Source organism: Euprymna scolopes, chromosome 23, assembly GCF_053919585.1.
Source record: "Euprymna scolopes isolate OS-2025 chromosome 23, ASM5391958v1, whole genome shotgun sequence".
In the NCBI taxonomy this organism is placed as follows: Eukaryota; Metazoa; Mollusca; class Cephalopoda; order Sepiida; family Sepiolidae; genus Euprymna; species Euprymna scolopes.
The window spans coordinates 18066091-18083141 of NC_136504.1; the positions used below are offsets into that span (position 1 = coordinate 18066091).

Sequence of the window (17051 nt, forward strand, 5' to 3'; positions counted from 1 at the left end):
AAAAAATTAACACCAATTGTTAACTGGGAAATCCTGAAAAAGAAAACATAAGAACTTGTAAATCACTTAACTCTCCTTGTTTCCTTTACTTAAATGAAAAACTCCTTATCACCAAATTTAAAGATAAGGATAACCTCCTAAATAAGAAACATCAATAAATTGTAGGCATTACAAATCACACCTCCTTAATCACTTACAAACTCCTCCCACTTAGACTCCTATCAAACTAGATATACAAAATCCCACAAAAATACACCTTTTCACTTAAATCTCCACAAAATTTAATATTGGCTAATTTTATTACTATACCATCTTTGTCGGCACCGCTCCATAAAATCATTCTATATAATCATACCCATTACTTCCAGGTAATTTCTCTACATACTCCAAATATTTATCTATTTCCCTCAATTCATTTACTGAAATTTTAGCATTTGGAATATACATGTATGTTATATCCCCTATCAAGTTTCCCTCAAACTTATCACAATAGCATGTTTCCAGCTATTGGGTAGTTTTCTCTTGAACCATATTTTGTTGAGTGTGTTTAAAAGATGTGTTATTGATTTGGGAGGAAGTTGTTTCAGAGACTCATAATGTATCCTTATCCGCACCGGTAGCTGTATTATGTGCTTCGTTTATGGTTTTTAGGAGTTCATTTTTAGTAAAAGGATTGTTGTATTCTTCTTTGTTGTTGGAGTTGAAATTTAATTTGTTCATCTTTTTTTTCTGTATCTTTTTTTTTTTTTTTTTTTTTTTTTTTTGAAGGACTGACTAATTTTTACTGGAGGAATTGTTTTGAAAGTTTCGATGAGAAGATTCGCTATATTCTTTGTCTGTTATTTTTATGTTGTTTTGTAGGAGATGATTTAAAGGGGAGGGTAAGATTTTGCCATAAATTTTCCTTACCATGTTTCACACTTGTTTGGGGGTTTGTATTTGAGGTTATTTTATTCATATAATCTTTCCATGATGTCCTTTTTGCTTATTTGATAACTTTACAAGCTATTGTTCTTTTTTTTTTCTTTTTTTTTTTTTTTTTTTGCTTCAAAAGGTTTAGATCGTACTTCATTGGTTGGGAATTGAATTTTCATAAAACAGCTTTTCATAGGCGAATTGTTTTTTGGCATTCATTGTTAAACCAGAGTCTTTGTTGTTTGATAGTTCTGCTACTTTTAGGTATACATTCATGTGCAATGGCTAGTAATGTTTTAGAAAAATATTCTGTGGATTTATTTGGGTTTTCCTCCTCTGACAGTTTTTGTTGGCATTTTATTTTATATTCTTTCCAGTTTGTTTTGTTTTTTGTTTTAATTTTCCATTTGGAGAGATGATTTTAGTTTCTTTCAGATTTGTGAAAACTACTGGGAAATGGTCGCTACCCCATGAATCTTCTAGAACCTTCCAGTTGTAGTCTATAAAATAGTGAGGTCATACAATGATAGATCTAGTACTGAGTAGGTACCTGAATCGAGATGAAGATATATGTTGGATTTATTGTTTAATATGCACACGTCATTGCCATTAATAATTTTTTCAAGATTTTTTTTCCTTTCTTATGCAAGTATTCAGATCCCCATACATCACTGCGACTATTAAAGTCACTTAACAGTATCAGTTCTGTTTTGTTTATTGGATCCTGGGGTGAGATGTAGATAGTGCAGATATTTATAGTTCTGTGTAGTGTGGCTGCTGTAGCAATGGCTTGAATATTAGTTTTTAGATCGATTTTGTGTTGTGGGATATTATTTCTAATAAGGCTAGATACTCCTCCAGAGGCTCTCTGTTGGGCATTGTGGATGTGATTGCATTGTTTGTAGTTTTTTATATTTATTTTATCTTCAGCTTTTAATAAGGTTTCTTGGAGAAATATGATGGCTGGTTCATGGTTTGTTATGAGAAATATTAGGTTGTTTATGTTAGGTTCTGGGTCCTGGCAGTTCCATTGGATGATTTTTTGGGTTATGGTTTGATTTTATGTATTTACTAGCATGGGTGCATGGTGTTTCCCGGGTGTTTGGAGGTGTGTGTTGAGAAAAAAAAAAGTGGTAGTAGGAAGGCAGACTCGAACCCGTACCATGAAGGAGGAAAGGAACAGGAAAAAAACCTGACGTCTTTGCTGTTACAACCACCGCAGGGGGCAGTTGGTGCATTCTAATGCTGGCCATCAATGTAAAATTTCAGCCAGATCGGTTCAGTAGTTTCCAAGAAAAAAAGTGGAATAGATTGAGAGAAATATAACATAAATGTAAAATTATTTAAAAAAAAAAAAATAAATAAATATATATATATATATATATATATATATATATATATATATATATATATATATATATATGCGTTGATACATTATATATAGGTTTGTTCATTCATTTAAAAATGCCTAATCACAATATCATTTTTTCTAGCTAAGATAAAATGTAGTAATCTGAGCTTCACAACATCATTTGACACCGGATGTTTCATGTAATCCTCTCCCTTCAAAATTTAATGCTAAAAAAACTTTTTTTTAAGTGCTATCATTTTTTCAGAAACATTTCTTTCCTTAATTTTATTAGAAGTTATGAAAAAAGTACTATAAATTAAATTATTGCAGACATACAATAGTATTCGTTAATACCAATTATAAATATATATTACATAAGATTAATTTATTAGAAACTTAAAAAAGGAATGACATATGCAAATGGGCCATATCGAGTATGGTTTGAGATAATGGGTTTATTTTTTTTTTATTTATTTATTTTTTTTTTACACAGTGATCACCACTTATCAAGGCCCGGAAGCCACTCAGGGATAAGGGTTATTGCAAGTACATTACGTTAGTGTGGAGATTTGACGAAGTGTTTACTTAAGAGGGGCAGTTCAATAGGAATTTGTTAACGTTGGACTTGAACACATCCAAGGGTTTATATACGATTAAGCGAAGACTTCTTTTAATTTATAGAGACATTATTATTCATTTAGGCATGTTATTTAGTATTACTGCATGTTATTTAGTGTTACTGCATGTTATTTAGTGTTACTGCATGTTATTTAGTGTTACTGCATGTTATTTAGTATTACTGCAATATTTTCCGTTCGTAAAAGAAGTGGAGATAAAATAAAAGAAAGTGTATGCATATATATATATATATATATATATATATATATATATATATATATATATATATATATATATATAAAATAAATATATAATATAATATAAAAATTACAATTAAATTTACCAAAATGATCCAAGATGGTAAAACTAAAATATATTATAAATATTAAAGAATTAATATTTAGAAAGTAATCTCAACCAGATGTAAAAGCTCGATTAAACCAAATAGGATATAGAGCTTATAATAAGAGCAAATAGTTAATAACATGTTAAAAACACTTTGAAAAAGAGTTAAAAACATATTTAATCTGAAAAGGAGACACTTGATAAATGGATAGTCCTTAATCCGCGAAGTTTCGGAGAAATACTTTCCTTCTCATCAGAGGGTAGGAATTAGCAAAATGCGGGATCGGATTTTGCATACAAAAGTATTTGATGAAACTACAAGTAAGTCAAAGATATTACTTGATAACAAAAAGTAAAGCAGAGGAAATATGGTGAAGAAAAAGGTGATTTCACGTGAATGGATAGCCTGGTGAAAGGTAATTTGTATGCAAAATCTACATTGTGCATAAAAGTTCTAGCACATGCATTACATTTATATACATGAGAATGTGTGTGTGTGTGTGTGTGTGTGTGTGTGTGTGTGTGTGTGTGTGTGTGAGAGGACACTTCTGAACACATATTCTCAACGGACTTTTTATCTACAGACTTGAAATTTGGTATATATGATAGTCAAACACGTGGGAAACTTTTTAAACGGCTTTAAACGGGTTGCTAAGGTTGCTAATGGGTCAAAATCGAAAATCTATGTTTAACTTTATCTACGTTTGCTAACTGTTCCACGAATGCACATGGTTTACATGACAGATGTTCAAAATAAGTAAGTTTTAAAACATTTTTCGAAGATCGTATCAAGCCGGCCTAATGGTTATCGTACTTGACTCACAGTCTTAAGGTTTTGGTTTCGATCTCAGCTCGAGTATTTTCTTTTTTTTTTACTCACAAAAAGTGAAGTGTTTAAAAAAAACATAATACTCGCATGCACATGTCTCAGTTTCTGTATGAATTAAAATATGATATTTATACGTAGTTTATGACGAGATCCCTGGCGACACCAGATGATTTTGCTTTTCAAATAGAGGAAGAGAAGATGGGGGAGGATGAGGTATAGTTAGGGGGGGGGGCATGCTGACACTTGGTCAAGGAAAAACAGATGTTTATGAGATTCCTATCCACCAGAGAAGAAATAGTAAATATTTCAATGAGAAAAAAAAATATAAATAAATATGATAATAAATAATAGTTGTTCTTAAGCGGTTTTAATTTCCATTTTGTACTTATGTAGCGATAGGAAGAGGCAAAAATGTCCAGAAGAAATAAAACATTTCAATGGGAAATAAGTAAATAAATAAATATGATAATGAGATTCTCGAGTTGGCAGAAAAAAACAATACAGGGTCGTTTTCTGGTTTAGGTTAGAACAACAATTCAAATTATTAAAGAAACAATGTTCTGTTGAAAGGTACGTGGGGGGTGCGGTCTCACTGGCTGACATCTATAGGAAGTTTAGGGTCAGGAAAAAGGAAAAAGGGTCGCCAGCCGAAAATGTTTGACTCAGATGACGATTCACTCATGGAAATAAATAGTTATCGCTTATCACATCAGTGCCGGGGTGGGGTTTTTAAGAGAAAGACAAACGAGAATTGTTCCTATATCACGGCTGTTATACATCTATCAACAACGGAAGGGTTGGTTTTTAAACACCTGCGAGCAATAGGAAGAGAATTCAGATCTTAGTGACAACTTGAGGTTGGAATTGAGGGGTGAGGGGTCGCCGTCAGGCCTTGTTCGATCTAAGGACTAATAACTCCTAATTTGATGATAAGTTAACACCTCAGACCAATGAGGGAGAAGGTTCGGGACAAAAGAAAGAGAGAAGGGGAGTAAATTAATAGGGAACGAAGAGAAAGAGAGAAAGGGAAGAGAAATGAAAGAATAACTCCAGAAAGGTGGAAAGGGAATTCGGGCCGGCAGGAGCTTGTCGTGATAAACAATTGAAGAAAGAGGCCCCTCAAGAAATTCTTACTAGCCGAGATTATCACCAGTAGAAGAGACAAAGGCACCTGCATCAAGAATCCTTGCCTAAAATTAGCGAAAACGATAGTGATTTTAATAACTTGAGTTTTCCTTTCTGCACGACGTGTATGCTGAATCTATTGTCAATAATGTAAATTTGATAAAGAACTTCCCTGGCGTTGTTAATCATTTAATGCTTGCACTTTGTGAAGGATGACCCATTGATTTCAGCTGCCAGGACCCTGATCTTCAAGCTGCAACAGCGAGAGACGCCTACTTGCCAACTCCAACGCATGTGAGAGAATCCGACCACAGAACCTGACGTAGACGATCACCTAGCCACATCCAGGTATTGCCCGGACTTGGGGTTGAAAGCGCTGTAACATATCGGTGGCCTAATTCCAAGAGTCTGAGAGAGACAGTGCATGTTGAGGGGTTCGGTGCTCGACAGAGTAGAGGTGTGGCCACTCGCACTTAGGGTTAGTGCACGTCGCTTCGTATCATGCGTGCACGGCCTGTGGGTGCTGTTGGGGTTACAAGTTTACGACCAAGCAACGCCGGGCGGCCTGTTAGTATAAAGTGATGTTGTGTGTGCAGAACGGTCTCTATCAAATTCCTTTGTCAACTTTGGGTCACAGACTTGAAACTTGATACATAGTGGATTTGTACCCGTAGAACAAATTCAATTTGTTTTTTAGCTGTTTTTTAAAATAGTTACTAGGGGGTCGAAATTGAATAAAATGGAACTTGACAGGCGTGAGTCGACTTAGTGCTCTTGTACACATGCGCAAATATATATATATATATATATATACACACACACATTAAAGTCGGTTAAATTTTAATATCTTATCTATCTGGAGATACCTCAAACGGTAATGACTAAAGCTGGAGTGCTAAATGTTTTGGTTTCGATTCTAGCTGATGGCATCCAAGTCATTTTTTTTTTACTTTTGAAATCACTACTATACATTGTGTACAATATAATAATCAATAGAGGATTGGCTCTAAATAAATACGAAATCTGCATAAATTAAAATATTATATTTAAGCATATTTTACGACCGGGCAGCCTGTTAGTATTGAAATGTAAAAGTCAGTTATTTGGCTTGTGTGCGAGATCACAACAGTTCAGTCGCTTGATCACTGTAGATCGTTCTTGTATAACTTTTCAGCCTTTATAAATGTTTAACTTCACTTGAATATCGTTGTGATTGACGATGGCCCTGTGGATTTTTCTTGGAAACAGAAATAATGTCACTGCGAGGTTCGAATCCTAGGACAAGCGGCAATCATAACTTCCTGCACTGATAATTCTGAAAGGATGAAACGCTAGTATCTGCAGATATTTAATATAATATATATATATATATATATATATATATATATATATATATATATATAAACAAACTGATGATCCCTACAAAAATATTAAGATTAGCGCTGGAAGTTAATACAATAATTACAAAAGCAAAAGAATTTTCCAACAAAGGACTTGGGGTTAAAAGTTTTTTTCCCATATAGTTTTAAAGATTTAAAATCTTCAAACACACACACACGCACAGGATGATAGAAGGAACGTGTCCAAGTGCTTGCGTAATAACATCTAAGTGTGCTCACAACTAAGTTTAAATCAACTTAATTATCTTATTATAAATTTTCCTAATGTCTGTCTGTCTGTGTGTGTGACGTGTTTATCTCAGCCTACAGGCAACCCACCCAGGCAAGTAAGGTACCGAAATGAAGCTTATGACCCAGCGGATGTTTTAGTGATATTTATATCCATGTTTGGTGTATGGAAATGCAAAAAAAAAAAATGCAAAAAATAACGATTTACTAAACAACGTTTTATTTACTAGATATTTTTCCGGTACAAGGACTCAAGTTTGCTCAGCTGGGCAAACTTGGGTTCTTGTGTAACAAAAAACCGGAATCAATGGGAAGGACTTTTTCATGTCGATGCGTAATCTGATCTAACCGGAGATTAATAAAAAAAAAAACAAAAAAAAAAACACATAAGTAAATTAAGATTCCGAGTAACCCTCATAGTTTTATTTTATTTATATATATATATATGAGAGAGAGAGAAACAGAGATTAGTTTTTTTATTAAGGAAATATCTATAACCATCAAACTATTCTTCTCTTTTTTTACAGTTTTAGGACTGGAGGAGCAGATCGGAAATTTCCAAGTTGGTAAAGAATTTGACGCTCTACTCGTAGACATTTCACAGGAATGGAATCAGCCACTAGAAACTGTAGACCATTGGACAGAAATGTTCTCGAAACTCTTCTATATCGGTAAACAGCTTAAATTCATGTATAGACATTTTTACTATGCATCTAATAAGACGGGTTTGGGTGCGATTAATTTGTCCATGTTTAGATGGCAAACATGTTTCCTGTTATGCAAACTTATTATTTGCTAGAATATTGGCTCGTTCTAGAAATACCGTCTATCTCTGGTTTAAGAATATAAAGTTACCAAAATACTCGACTTTAGTCTAGAAATTTTGAAGATTTAGAAGTCAACAAACAGAAAAAAAGAAGTAAAAATTCAGTCAATGTGGCCTGCTTGTCCCACTGAAGACTTACCTGCAAAGAGTTGCTTTTTTTAAGGCCATTACACCCAATCTTGCCATGTTAAGAACGGATTTTAGAATAAAAACCTTTACGAGTCTTCAGTGAGACAACCAGACCACATTGACTAAAAATTAAAAAAAAAAAAAATGTTACTAAAGGCAAAATAAGTTCCCCTTGTACATACCTGGATAAGTTGTGTGGTTGAATGTATTTTGAAGCGTCTATTTAATTGGAAACGCAAGTAGTGCCGAGTTGGTAAGTTAGAATGACGACAAGATGGCTGACATCCAGACGTTCAACTAGGGAGTTTTGATGATCGCTTAAATCATGAAAACAAAATAAAATACTAATAGAAATTACTCAACAAATGTCACGATGACACTCATAAAGGTGGATTTTTATCATTATTTTGCTTATTTTTCGAGTTTTGCGCAATTAATGATACTCTGGAGATAGCGTGTTGTCATGTTGTAGATTTAACTCATCAACTCGGCACTACTTATTTTTGGAACCGAATAAAAACTTTAAAATACATTAAAACACAAAACTTCCTGGTAGAAAGTATGAGAAATAGCCTTGCATCATTAGATAGGGCCTGACACGTCAGAAAAGACCATAAAATAATGACAAACACTTACCTGGATTCCTTTCGAAGATATCAGATCAATAAGTGCCAAATTAGTCGACCTTAAATGGCGACATAGTCTGGTATTATAAGCAATTGATGACTAAACTGGAGAATGAGTTCATAATTTAACGAACGAAAAATCAGTGATTCAAGATGAAGGTTTTTCTGGCTGTGTTGGTTTTATACCATTTAATTTCAGCCAACAAGAGAAATTATATTGTACGGGGTAAAACCCGCCACAAAGAATTTAAGACATAAATGTGTTATCTGTTGGGCGCTCAGACAACAAACTGGGGTTAATGCTCACCGTTACGCCAACTGAAGACGCCTCAACATTTTCTTAAAAAATGACTTTTATAGTTTTCGGGTATGCTGAAAACAAATATCGTAGGGAAAATTAGCGCAGATAAATAATTTTTGAGATATAATTTGTTACGTAATTTCTAGTAGTTTTATTTGACCTCCATCTTTGTTGTTGCAATGAAATGGTATATGGAGCATGCACGCGCAGTGAGCAGACGATCTGTGTAGTTAACACAATTCCGAAAGCCGTTCTTAACATGGGGAGATGGGAGCTTATTCCGAAAGCCATTCTTAACATGGAGGGGGTTATTCCGAAAGAAATGACATTAAATAAACGTTTGCATCTCGTAGACTTAACTACACATATCGTCTGCGCATGCTCACTATACCATTTCATTGAAACAACAAAGATGGCGGCCAATTCAAACTACTAGAAATTGCGATACATAATACAAGTATTTATATCTCGAAAACTATTTGTCTGCGCTAATTTTCCCTGCGATATTCGTGTTCCGCATAGCCGAAAACCATTAAAAGTTGTCGATTTATCAAAAACTGTTGAGGCGTCTTCAGTAAGCGTAAGGGTGAACATTTTCCCATACAGAAAATGGCGATTAAATCTCCCGCCTAGATTAATCCTTGAAGCATATGTGTAGTAAGGGAGATTAGAAGTGTGAAAGGAGTAGGAGCACAAGTGCAAGTCACATTCCCTAGTACAATTTCTGGCCGTAGATGTGTAGATTTGAATTTGAATTTGTATTTTCAAGTTTTACTATATCTTTTTTATTATTATTATATTGTTAGGTGGAAGTATAGCCCCTCCCCTCAGTTGTTAAGAACGGCTTTCTAAATAACGTTATTATTTCAGCCTGGTACAATGCGTGCGTAAGTACCAAATTTTCCATACCTGGAATTTGAGAATATGATCAAATGGTGTCTTGTACTCTTCGTCGCCATTTTTTTTTTTTATGTGTAATATGTCCACTTGCTAACAATGTTGATAGCAAAAGTCAGTTGGTGTAATTATATATTGTAGTATTTTTTATTTTACTTACCAGAACTCGATGTGGAGAGGTGAAACGATAGAATTCCGTGTGACGGTCGTTCAAACAACTTTGAGGATATACATCTTTGTAAAGTGTTCCTATTTCCTTGTCTCAGGAGTTTTGTCTGTCACGCGAGAATGTGGAAAAGTTCAGGTCTTTAAGAAAAATGACTTCAAAGGGTTTTCTATTGAATAAGAAGTCTTTAAAGAGACTTTTTTCTAGGTTGCCTCTAAAATTGACCATTTAGAAATGAAACGCTTAGTTAACAAGTCGCGCTTTCTTCTATACAAAAATGTGAGAAGTTCAATGTTTTTGGTTTTCATGTTTAATTTTCACAAGTAACTCTTTCCCACCGCCATTTTGCTTCCCATATACAGTTATTTAAAAAAAAAGAATCAGTTTAGCTCAGACTTTTTTTTTGTTACTTTATTTAATGTTACAAAAATATAAATATATACTCCTATAGATTCGTTTTTCTTTTGTGTGTGTTGATATTCATATTAAAAACACTCTTTTCTATTTGTTTAAAAAGAAAATACAATTTTGTTATATATGGTCCGTGCAATTGCATTCATCTGCAAAAGATCTAGCTAATTTGCATATTCTTTTAAACATTCATTTTAATTATTTCCCTATTAGTTTTTTCGGTTTTCCTATGGGATGTTCATCTTTAACTATTACGTGTAATTGTATTCATGCAGATATTCTACATGATTTATACTTGTATAATATTTGTGTAAAATGTTTATAGTAAACAAAAAATTGTTTCCATATATATTTATGTATACGTATATATTTTTTTATATCTATCTATATATCTATAAAAGTGAACGTGTCTGTGTACATTTCTCTACGCAATAATTCTGTCAATTTTAAGTCTACAGACTCGAAATTTGATATACAGGGTACTGAGATTTGGTAAAATCTTTGTGATCGGTTTTCGGCCAGAAATGTGGCTGTTAAGGGGCCAAACAAAGTTCAACGATTTGATCTTTGAGAACTCTACCAAACTTCTCCGACAATTTTGGGTATAAACAATTAAAATTTTAGATATAGGTTCCTTGGACATGGATCTAACTTAATAACTTGATTTGAGCCCAAAACAATAAATGCCATAATAGGGGTCAAAGTTTTAAAAAATTTGACCTCTGCGGTCTCTACCAAATTACTCAGACAATTTCTGGTCTAAACATTTGAAATGTTACATAAAAGGGTATTCAGAGATAGGGCAAGCTTTTTAATCTGTTTGGATCGAAAATTTGAGCTACCAATATATAAATGTACGTATGTTTGCATGTCTGCCTAAAACTTTCGATAGAGGCGACGGATTTTCACAAGATCAGTATCGTTTTGAATCTCGACCCTTCAGACGACAAATACCGAAATATTAGCTGAAAACATTAATTTCTTCACCCTCAACTGGGCACTTTTCTACAGGGAGGTGTCGCTTTTTTCGTCGATATTTTCGGAAGTTATCCCCTCTTTTCGATTGTCTAACATTAATTTAAACCTACATCACTTCCGGTTTGACGGTTGTCGCAACAGCAAAGACGCCAGTTTTTTCCCCGTTCGCGGTACGGGTTCGAGCCTTCCTACTACCACTTTTTTTTTTTTTTTTTTTTTGCTCAACACACACCTCCAAACACCCGGGCAACGCCGGGCACCAATGCTAGTATATCTATAAAAGTGAGAATGTGTGTGTAGGAGGGCATTTCTCAACTTATATATTCAACGAATTTTTTTAAAGTTTAGTACATAGGGTATTCAGAAATATGTAAAACTTTTTAATCACTTTTCACACGGAAAAAAGGGCTGCTAAGATCAAAATTGAAAATTGGGTACTTGGGTGGGGGCGGTCATCGGATTTTTATCTGTTAATTGTTTCACGACTGCGTATGCGCGAATCGTTCACATTATGTTAAGAAGAAGTAGGTTTAAGAACACTTTTTAAAGCGCGTGTCAAGCTGGCTTAATGGTTATCGTACGTGACTCAGTGACTCACTGTCTTTAGATTTTGGTTTCGAGCTCAGCTTGAGTATTTTTTTTTATTGGCAAGAAGTGGACTATTTAGAAAAAAACAATACTCGCATGCACATGTTTTAGTTTCTTTGCGTTTTTTTTTTTTTTTTTTTTTTTAAGGAATTTAACCACCGATTTTAGAGTAATCTAAAAAGTAAAGTTGTCTTTTCTCGTCCAAACAATTTCTTATAAACATATCACGATCTTTTAATTTAAAAATAAAATATGCTGGGTTGGACTTACACCAAACGGAATTCCTTTTCCGATTTTGCAACATTTCTGTACTTTGTTTGGTACGTCACCATAACGAACAGCGTATTAAAAACAATGCAAAGTCCATGATGGGTCGGTTATTTCTGTCAAACGTTTTTTTTTTTTTTTTTTTTTCATAGAAGAAGCAATACAGGGTTATAAAAATTACACACACAAGAAAATTTTGAAAAACTACTTTTCTTTTTTACTTTTTCTTAAATGTCAGAAAAATGTATTTTTCCTACCCTTCTTCTTTTGTATAAATATATTTTTAAAACCTTTACAACCCCGCACACCCGCTATATCGGCCCTAGCAACATAGCTAAAAAAAATAAATAAATAAAATGAATAAATAAAAAACGACACAGCCGATATTTCAGTCTTTTAATAATACGTCATCAAATTGCAAATCGCACTATTGTCTTTTTAGATAATTGTTGCTTAATTGGCCCAAGGGGGAAAGCGTTAAAATAAGAACAGTAGTTCGAATAATCAAAATAATAAGAATGTCGTGTTTCTTTTTTATGTAACATTCTTTCAATATAATTACTGATAGTTTTCGACCTTGGGTCGACAAAATGTATTGAATGGTACTGATACACACTCGTTAGATTTGGGGGTAAGAAATGCGTATTTAAAGGATTTCAATACTTACAGTCAGTCCCAAATATCGATGAATAATTCTGAAAATGGACGAAGCAGTTTATGATTCAATTTCGAAATCACTTTTTTCCGAGGAGAAGAGGGGGTATTTTTTAACTAACCTAATAATTCGCACGCTTAGTCTCGTCTGTCTTTTTACCCTTTTATTTATTTTTATTTGTATTTTTTTCGCATTTTTCAAAAAGTAAAATGTTTCTGATATTTTCAGGACAAACTTGGGACTAATTCCGTAATTACTTAAATCGCTTGGATACTCATTCCTTACAAAACCCGGTTTATTTTCGACAATTTCAACGGTTTATTTTGTTCTTTAGTTTTCTTATTCCAATAGCGATATTTCTAACAAAAAGGGAAGAATTGATATTTTCTGGGTCAGAATCTATTCCATTTAACACTTATCATTAACAAGTTTTTGATCTTGATATAGTATTTTTTAGCTCCTTAAAGCAAGTGGCTTCATGCCGTGTTTGGGGGTGGTTTCAGTATATTCACTCTTAGCTGTTGCTACTTCTTTCTTCCAATTATTTCTAGCTTCTATATACTTTTGTCTGTTTGTATAGGACTTATGCCTGATAAGTCTATGGTATTCATGTTGCCTCTGAGCAATGGCAGCTGCGCATGTAGAAGTAAACCATTGGGGAGAGTGGGGTTTGCTACAGAACTTCCGTGTAGGAGCATGTGCTTCAATTGCTGCTTTGAACCATTCAGTAGTCTCATTTACGCACTGTTCTGCTGAAAGAGAAAAGATATTTCCCCATGGGGCGTCTGATGTGATCTCTAACGGCATCCTAGTCACCCTTATTGTAGTACCTTGTCGTTTTGAGCAATGGCTCTTCAACTTGGGGTCGAGAGTTTAGAGCAATGTCTATCATTATCACAGCATGATCAGCATTCCCGAGTGGGCAATGAGTATTTGTTACACAATCATCAGGAACTGTTGTCAGAAATAGATCCAAAAGTGAGGCTTGCTGGTCCTGGCAATCTGGGAGATGGGTCGGGAATGTTACTGTCCGTGTTAAGAAATGAGATATAGCAAAGTTATGGATGACGTTACCAGCTGTGTCAGTGTAGTTAGAGAAGCCAAGCATATTTCTGTGGTGGGCATTAAAGTCACCAAGTACATGTATTTGGGCGCTAGTGATATATGATTGATTATAGTACAGTCCCGGATTGATGGAGATCGATTAAGAAAATACAGGTAGGTAACGTTGTTGTAAAGTTAGTTTAAAGCACATGAAGGGCTGGTCACCTGATTCTAGTTTAGATTCCCTAGACATGTGGAGGATGTTACGAATATAGACTCCAAGTCCGTGCATGTGTCTATCAGTCCTTACGACAAAGTGGAAGATAACCAGACATGTTAAAGTGCAAATGAGTTTCACTTAGTGCTAAGATATCCGGGGAGTTTGCTAGTAGAAATGATTCTACATCATCTAAGTTAGTTCTAAGTCCTCGGATATTTGTAAATGCAAGCCTCAAGGGAGGAGGCTAATTGTTTGAGTGTGTGTCTGGTTTGAACGTTTTTTTTTTTTTGATTGAGCTGTCATTTCATTTTATTTCATAGTTTCAGATCTTGGGTGAGGTGCTAGGCAAAATGGATGTGCATAGCCACCATCACGCAACACGAGTGGACCATCAGCAGACTCCTCATCCACAGAAATGTGGCCTCGGGAATGCCCACCAGAGATGAGTGCAGAGCCCCTTTCCATGTGCGACATGGCACTACAAACATCCCGATATTATACAACTGATGATAGAGCAGCTGCTCTAAGCGCTACCAAAAAGTTAGGGCACCTGTACTGTCAGTCGGAAACAACAACCAGCAACTCTCAAACCGGTACTCTCAAACCTGTCCGACAGGAGTGGCCCAGTCCAATCATGTTAGTATGTATAGTAAACAAGCACACCCAAGATGCCCAGGTGTAGGGGAAGGGAATGAAGCAAATGTGAGGGACGGTATTTATTGTCCTAGTCAGGAAACAAGGCTAAGCACTAGGTGTCTCTAATGTCCTTGCAGCCGCACAGATTTACAAATCAGAGTTTTCCTTCTCTTAGATGGATGATCCGATCAGATCTACGGGTCCATCAGCACCAAGAGGGTTTCCCCGTGCCTGGTTTCAAAGCCAGATATTTCTATGCCCCGCAAGGATAGTTAGGATTAATAGAGTTAGTATCAAAGGTTTAGTATCTGCTTTGAAGTTACGCTCCTCAGAATAGGATTTAGATTGAAATATGTGGTTACGTTTTGAAAGGAGGTATGTAGATTTGAGATAAATATCTACTAGGAAAAAAAGATCAAATATGTTCTTTGGATTAGTGACTAATTAGAAAATTATAGTATAAGGGTTAGGGTGTGTTTCGAAATGTGCTTAGGTGTTAGTTTTCCTGTAAAGATAATCACGAGTATGTTTCACATCTAAGTGAAAGAAAGATTTAGTTTGTTAGTTAACATAGATCACTTATAGTCTGGGCAAAAACTGTGGCTAATAGGTATCTATTTTATAGATATTCTATAGAGTATAAATATAGGTTAAGCTAATGCATGTCTTAACAATAGAATTCTATAGATGTTTAGTATTTATCGATTTTTAAAAGGTCAACCTCTTATTGTTTAGGACTGAAAGGTAAAAAAACCCTCCCAAGCAAAACATGTGATTTTACATCAGCTTGGGGAGAAGAGCAATTGTTTTTTTCGCCCACTTGGAACAGGAGAGATGATATACTTACAAGAATACAGCATTAATATACAATAGGTGTGATTTCTATTAAAAAAAAAAAAAGAAGCCTTCCAAAAGTCCTATACAACTGTCATCTTTGACAAAATATATTTTTTATCAAGGGGATTGAATCTTAGCTTTCTTGTTGGACGTTGTTAGTGAGAAACCCCAAGCTGCAGAATCGTAAACCCTTAAGACTCCAAATGATTGAAGAATTTTTAGAGTGAATCGGGCCTCTAATTTTGCAAACAAAAAAAAAAAAAGAAAAAAAAATCTCTCCCAATTTCCATTCTATGGAGGCCAGACGCGGACGCAGACGCCACAATTTTATTATGCCATCCATATTTAAGTTAAAACATACTTATCAAAGTATTATTATGTACATCTATATCAAAAACACTTGTCAACGTTTTTTTTTTTCTTTTCATTTTTAAATTTTTTATTTCCATACTTTGTGGACCAGGCGTGAACGCAGACCCCACAATTTTAATGAGCCACCGTTCTGCCAGATCAAACATACCCATTCCTGTGTCTCGATACATTTTCTATCATTATATGTAATCAGTTTTTTAAAATAGTCAACCATATAGGAGCCTGTTCGTGACCAGACACACACACACACACAGATATTCAGCTTTATATTATAGATATATATTCTTCATAAGTTTTGGTTTCGATTCAAACTGATTCACCCAATTCATATGGATATATTGTTCTATTTTTGAAATCACAACTTAATAATATATAAGAATCGATAGAAAATTGACTCTATAATAATATATACGAAATCTGTATAAATTAAAATATCATATTTAAGCGTGTTTTACGGCTGGGCTGCGCCGGTCGTCCTTGCTAGCTTAGACAAATACTTTTGCAGTTTTAACCAAAGAGCTACAATAATATCAGGGCGTCTTTATTTACACTGGACATCCACAGAATGTCAACATCAATATATTACATATGAATGAGTCCGCTGTGGAATTTCCACAGGTCCCGCTAGTATCATTCGATTTTCTGCGAAATCTCCAAGGTAAATATTTCGAGCTGCTTATGTAGAATAGACATCACAAATATTTCATTGATAATGGAGATTCCAGAGTCTTGACATACGTAGCTACCCAAACAAACGACGATCAGGAATATTTTTTCTTGCGAAAAGATCGTGTTTTCCAGAGATTCGTCGCCACAATTTATCGTCTGCATATCTCGGTCAAGTTCAGAATTTATCGTCAAAATTTCTGAAATCTCGGTTAAATTGTTGGATGCTTATTTTGCACAAACAGTTTTTGAAGGAAAAGAAATGTAATCCTTATCTAAACGAACACTCGGTAATTGCTGCAACTCCAAAAGGATATCAGTTATCTTGTTTGTTTTGCGACATTTCAAGGCGCTCCTTAATATATGCCAGTATTTATTCTCTGATTGAGGACGAGTATTTTTGGCATTTTATCAGTCGTAGTTCAACGCTAATATGGCTGCATATCCAATAATAATTGATTTGATATTTTTTTCAATATTTGTTTATTTTATTTATTTATTTTTTATTTATTTATTTATTTATTTATTTTTTTTTTGCTATTAAACAATATTGAACTATAAATATTAACTTATATAAATCTGCAATATTTTATTTCTAGTGTAAAATATATAAGCAATGTA

At 34.3% G+C, this 17051-nt stretch overlaps 1 protein-coding gene across 2 annotated transcripts in view; it reads left to right on the forward strand.

Moving 5' to 3' along the window:
- The window catches only part of LOC145245786 (guanine deaminase-like), a 125387-nt gene that overhangs the window by 99177 nt on the left and 9159 nt on the right, over positions 1-17051 (forward strand). The window contains exons 13-14 of one of the 2 annotated variants that reach the window (XR_013863031.1): positions 7339-7482; positions 14240-14555. Coding sequence is in view for 1 of the 2 variants with exons in the window: in XM_080107429.1 (XP_079963555.1) it covers positions 7339-7482 (144 nt within the window). In the remaining variant the exon portion in view is untranslated. The remainder of the gene's footprint in view (positions 1-7338; positions 7483-14239; positions 14556-17051) is intronic. The other variant, XM_080107429.1, reaches the window with a different exon arrangement.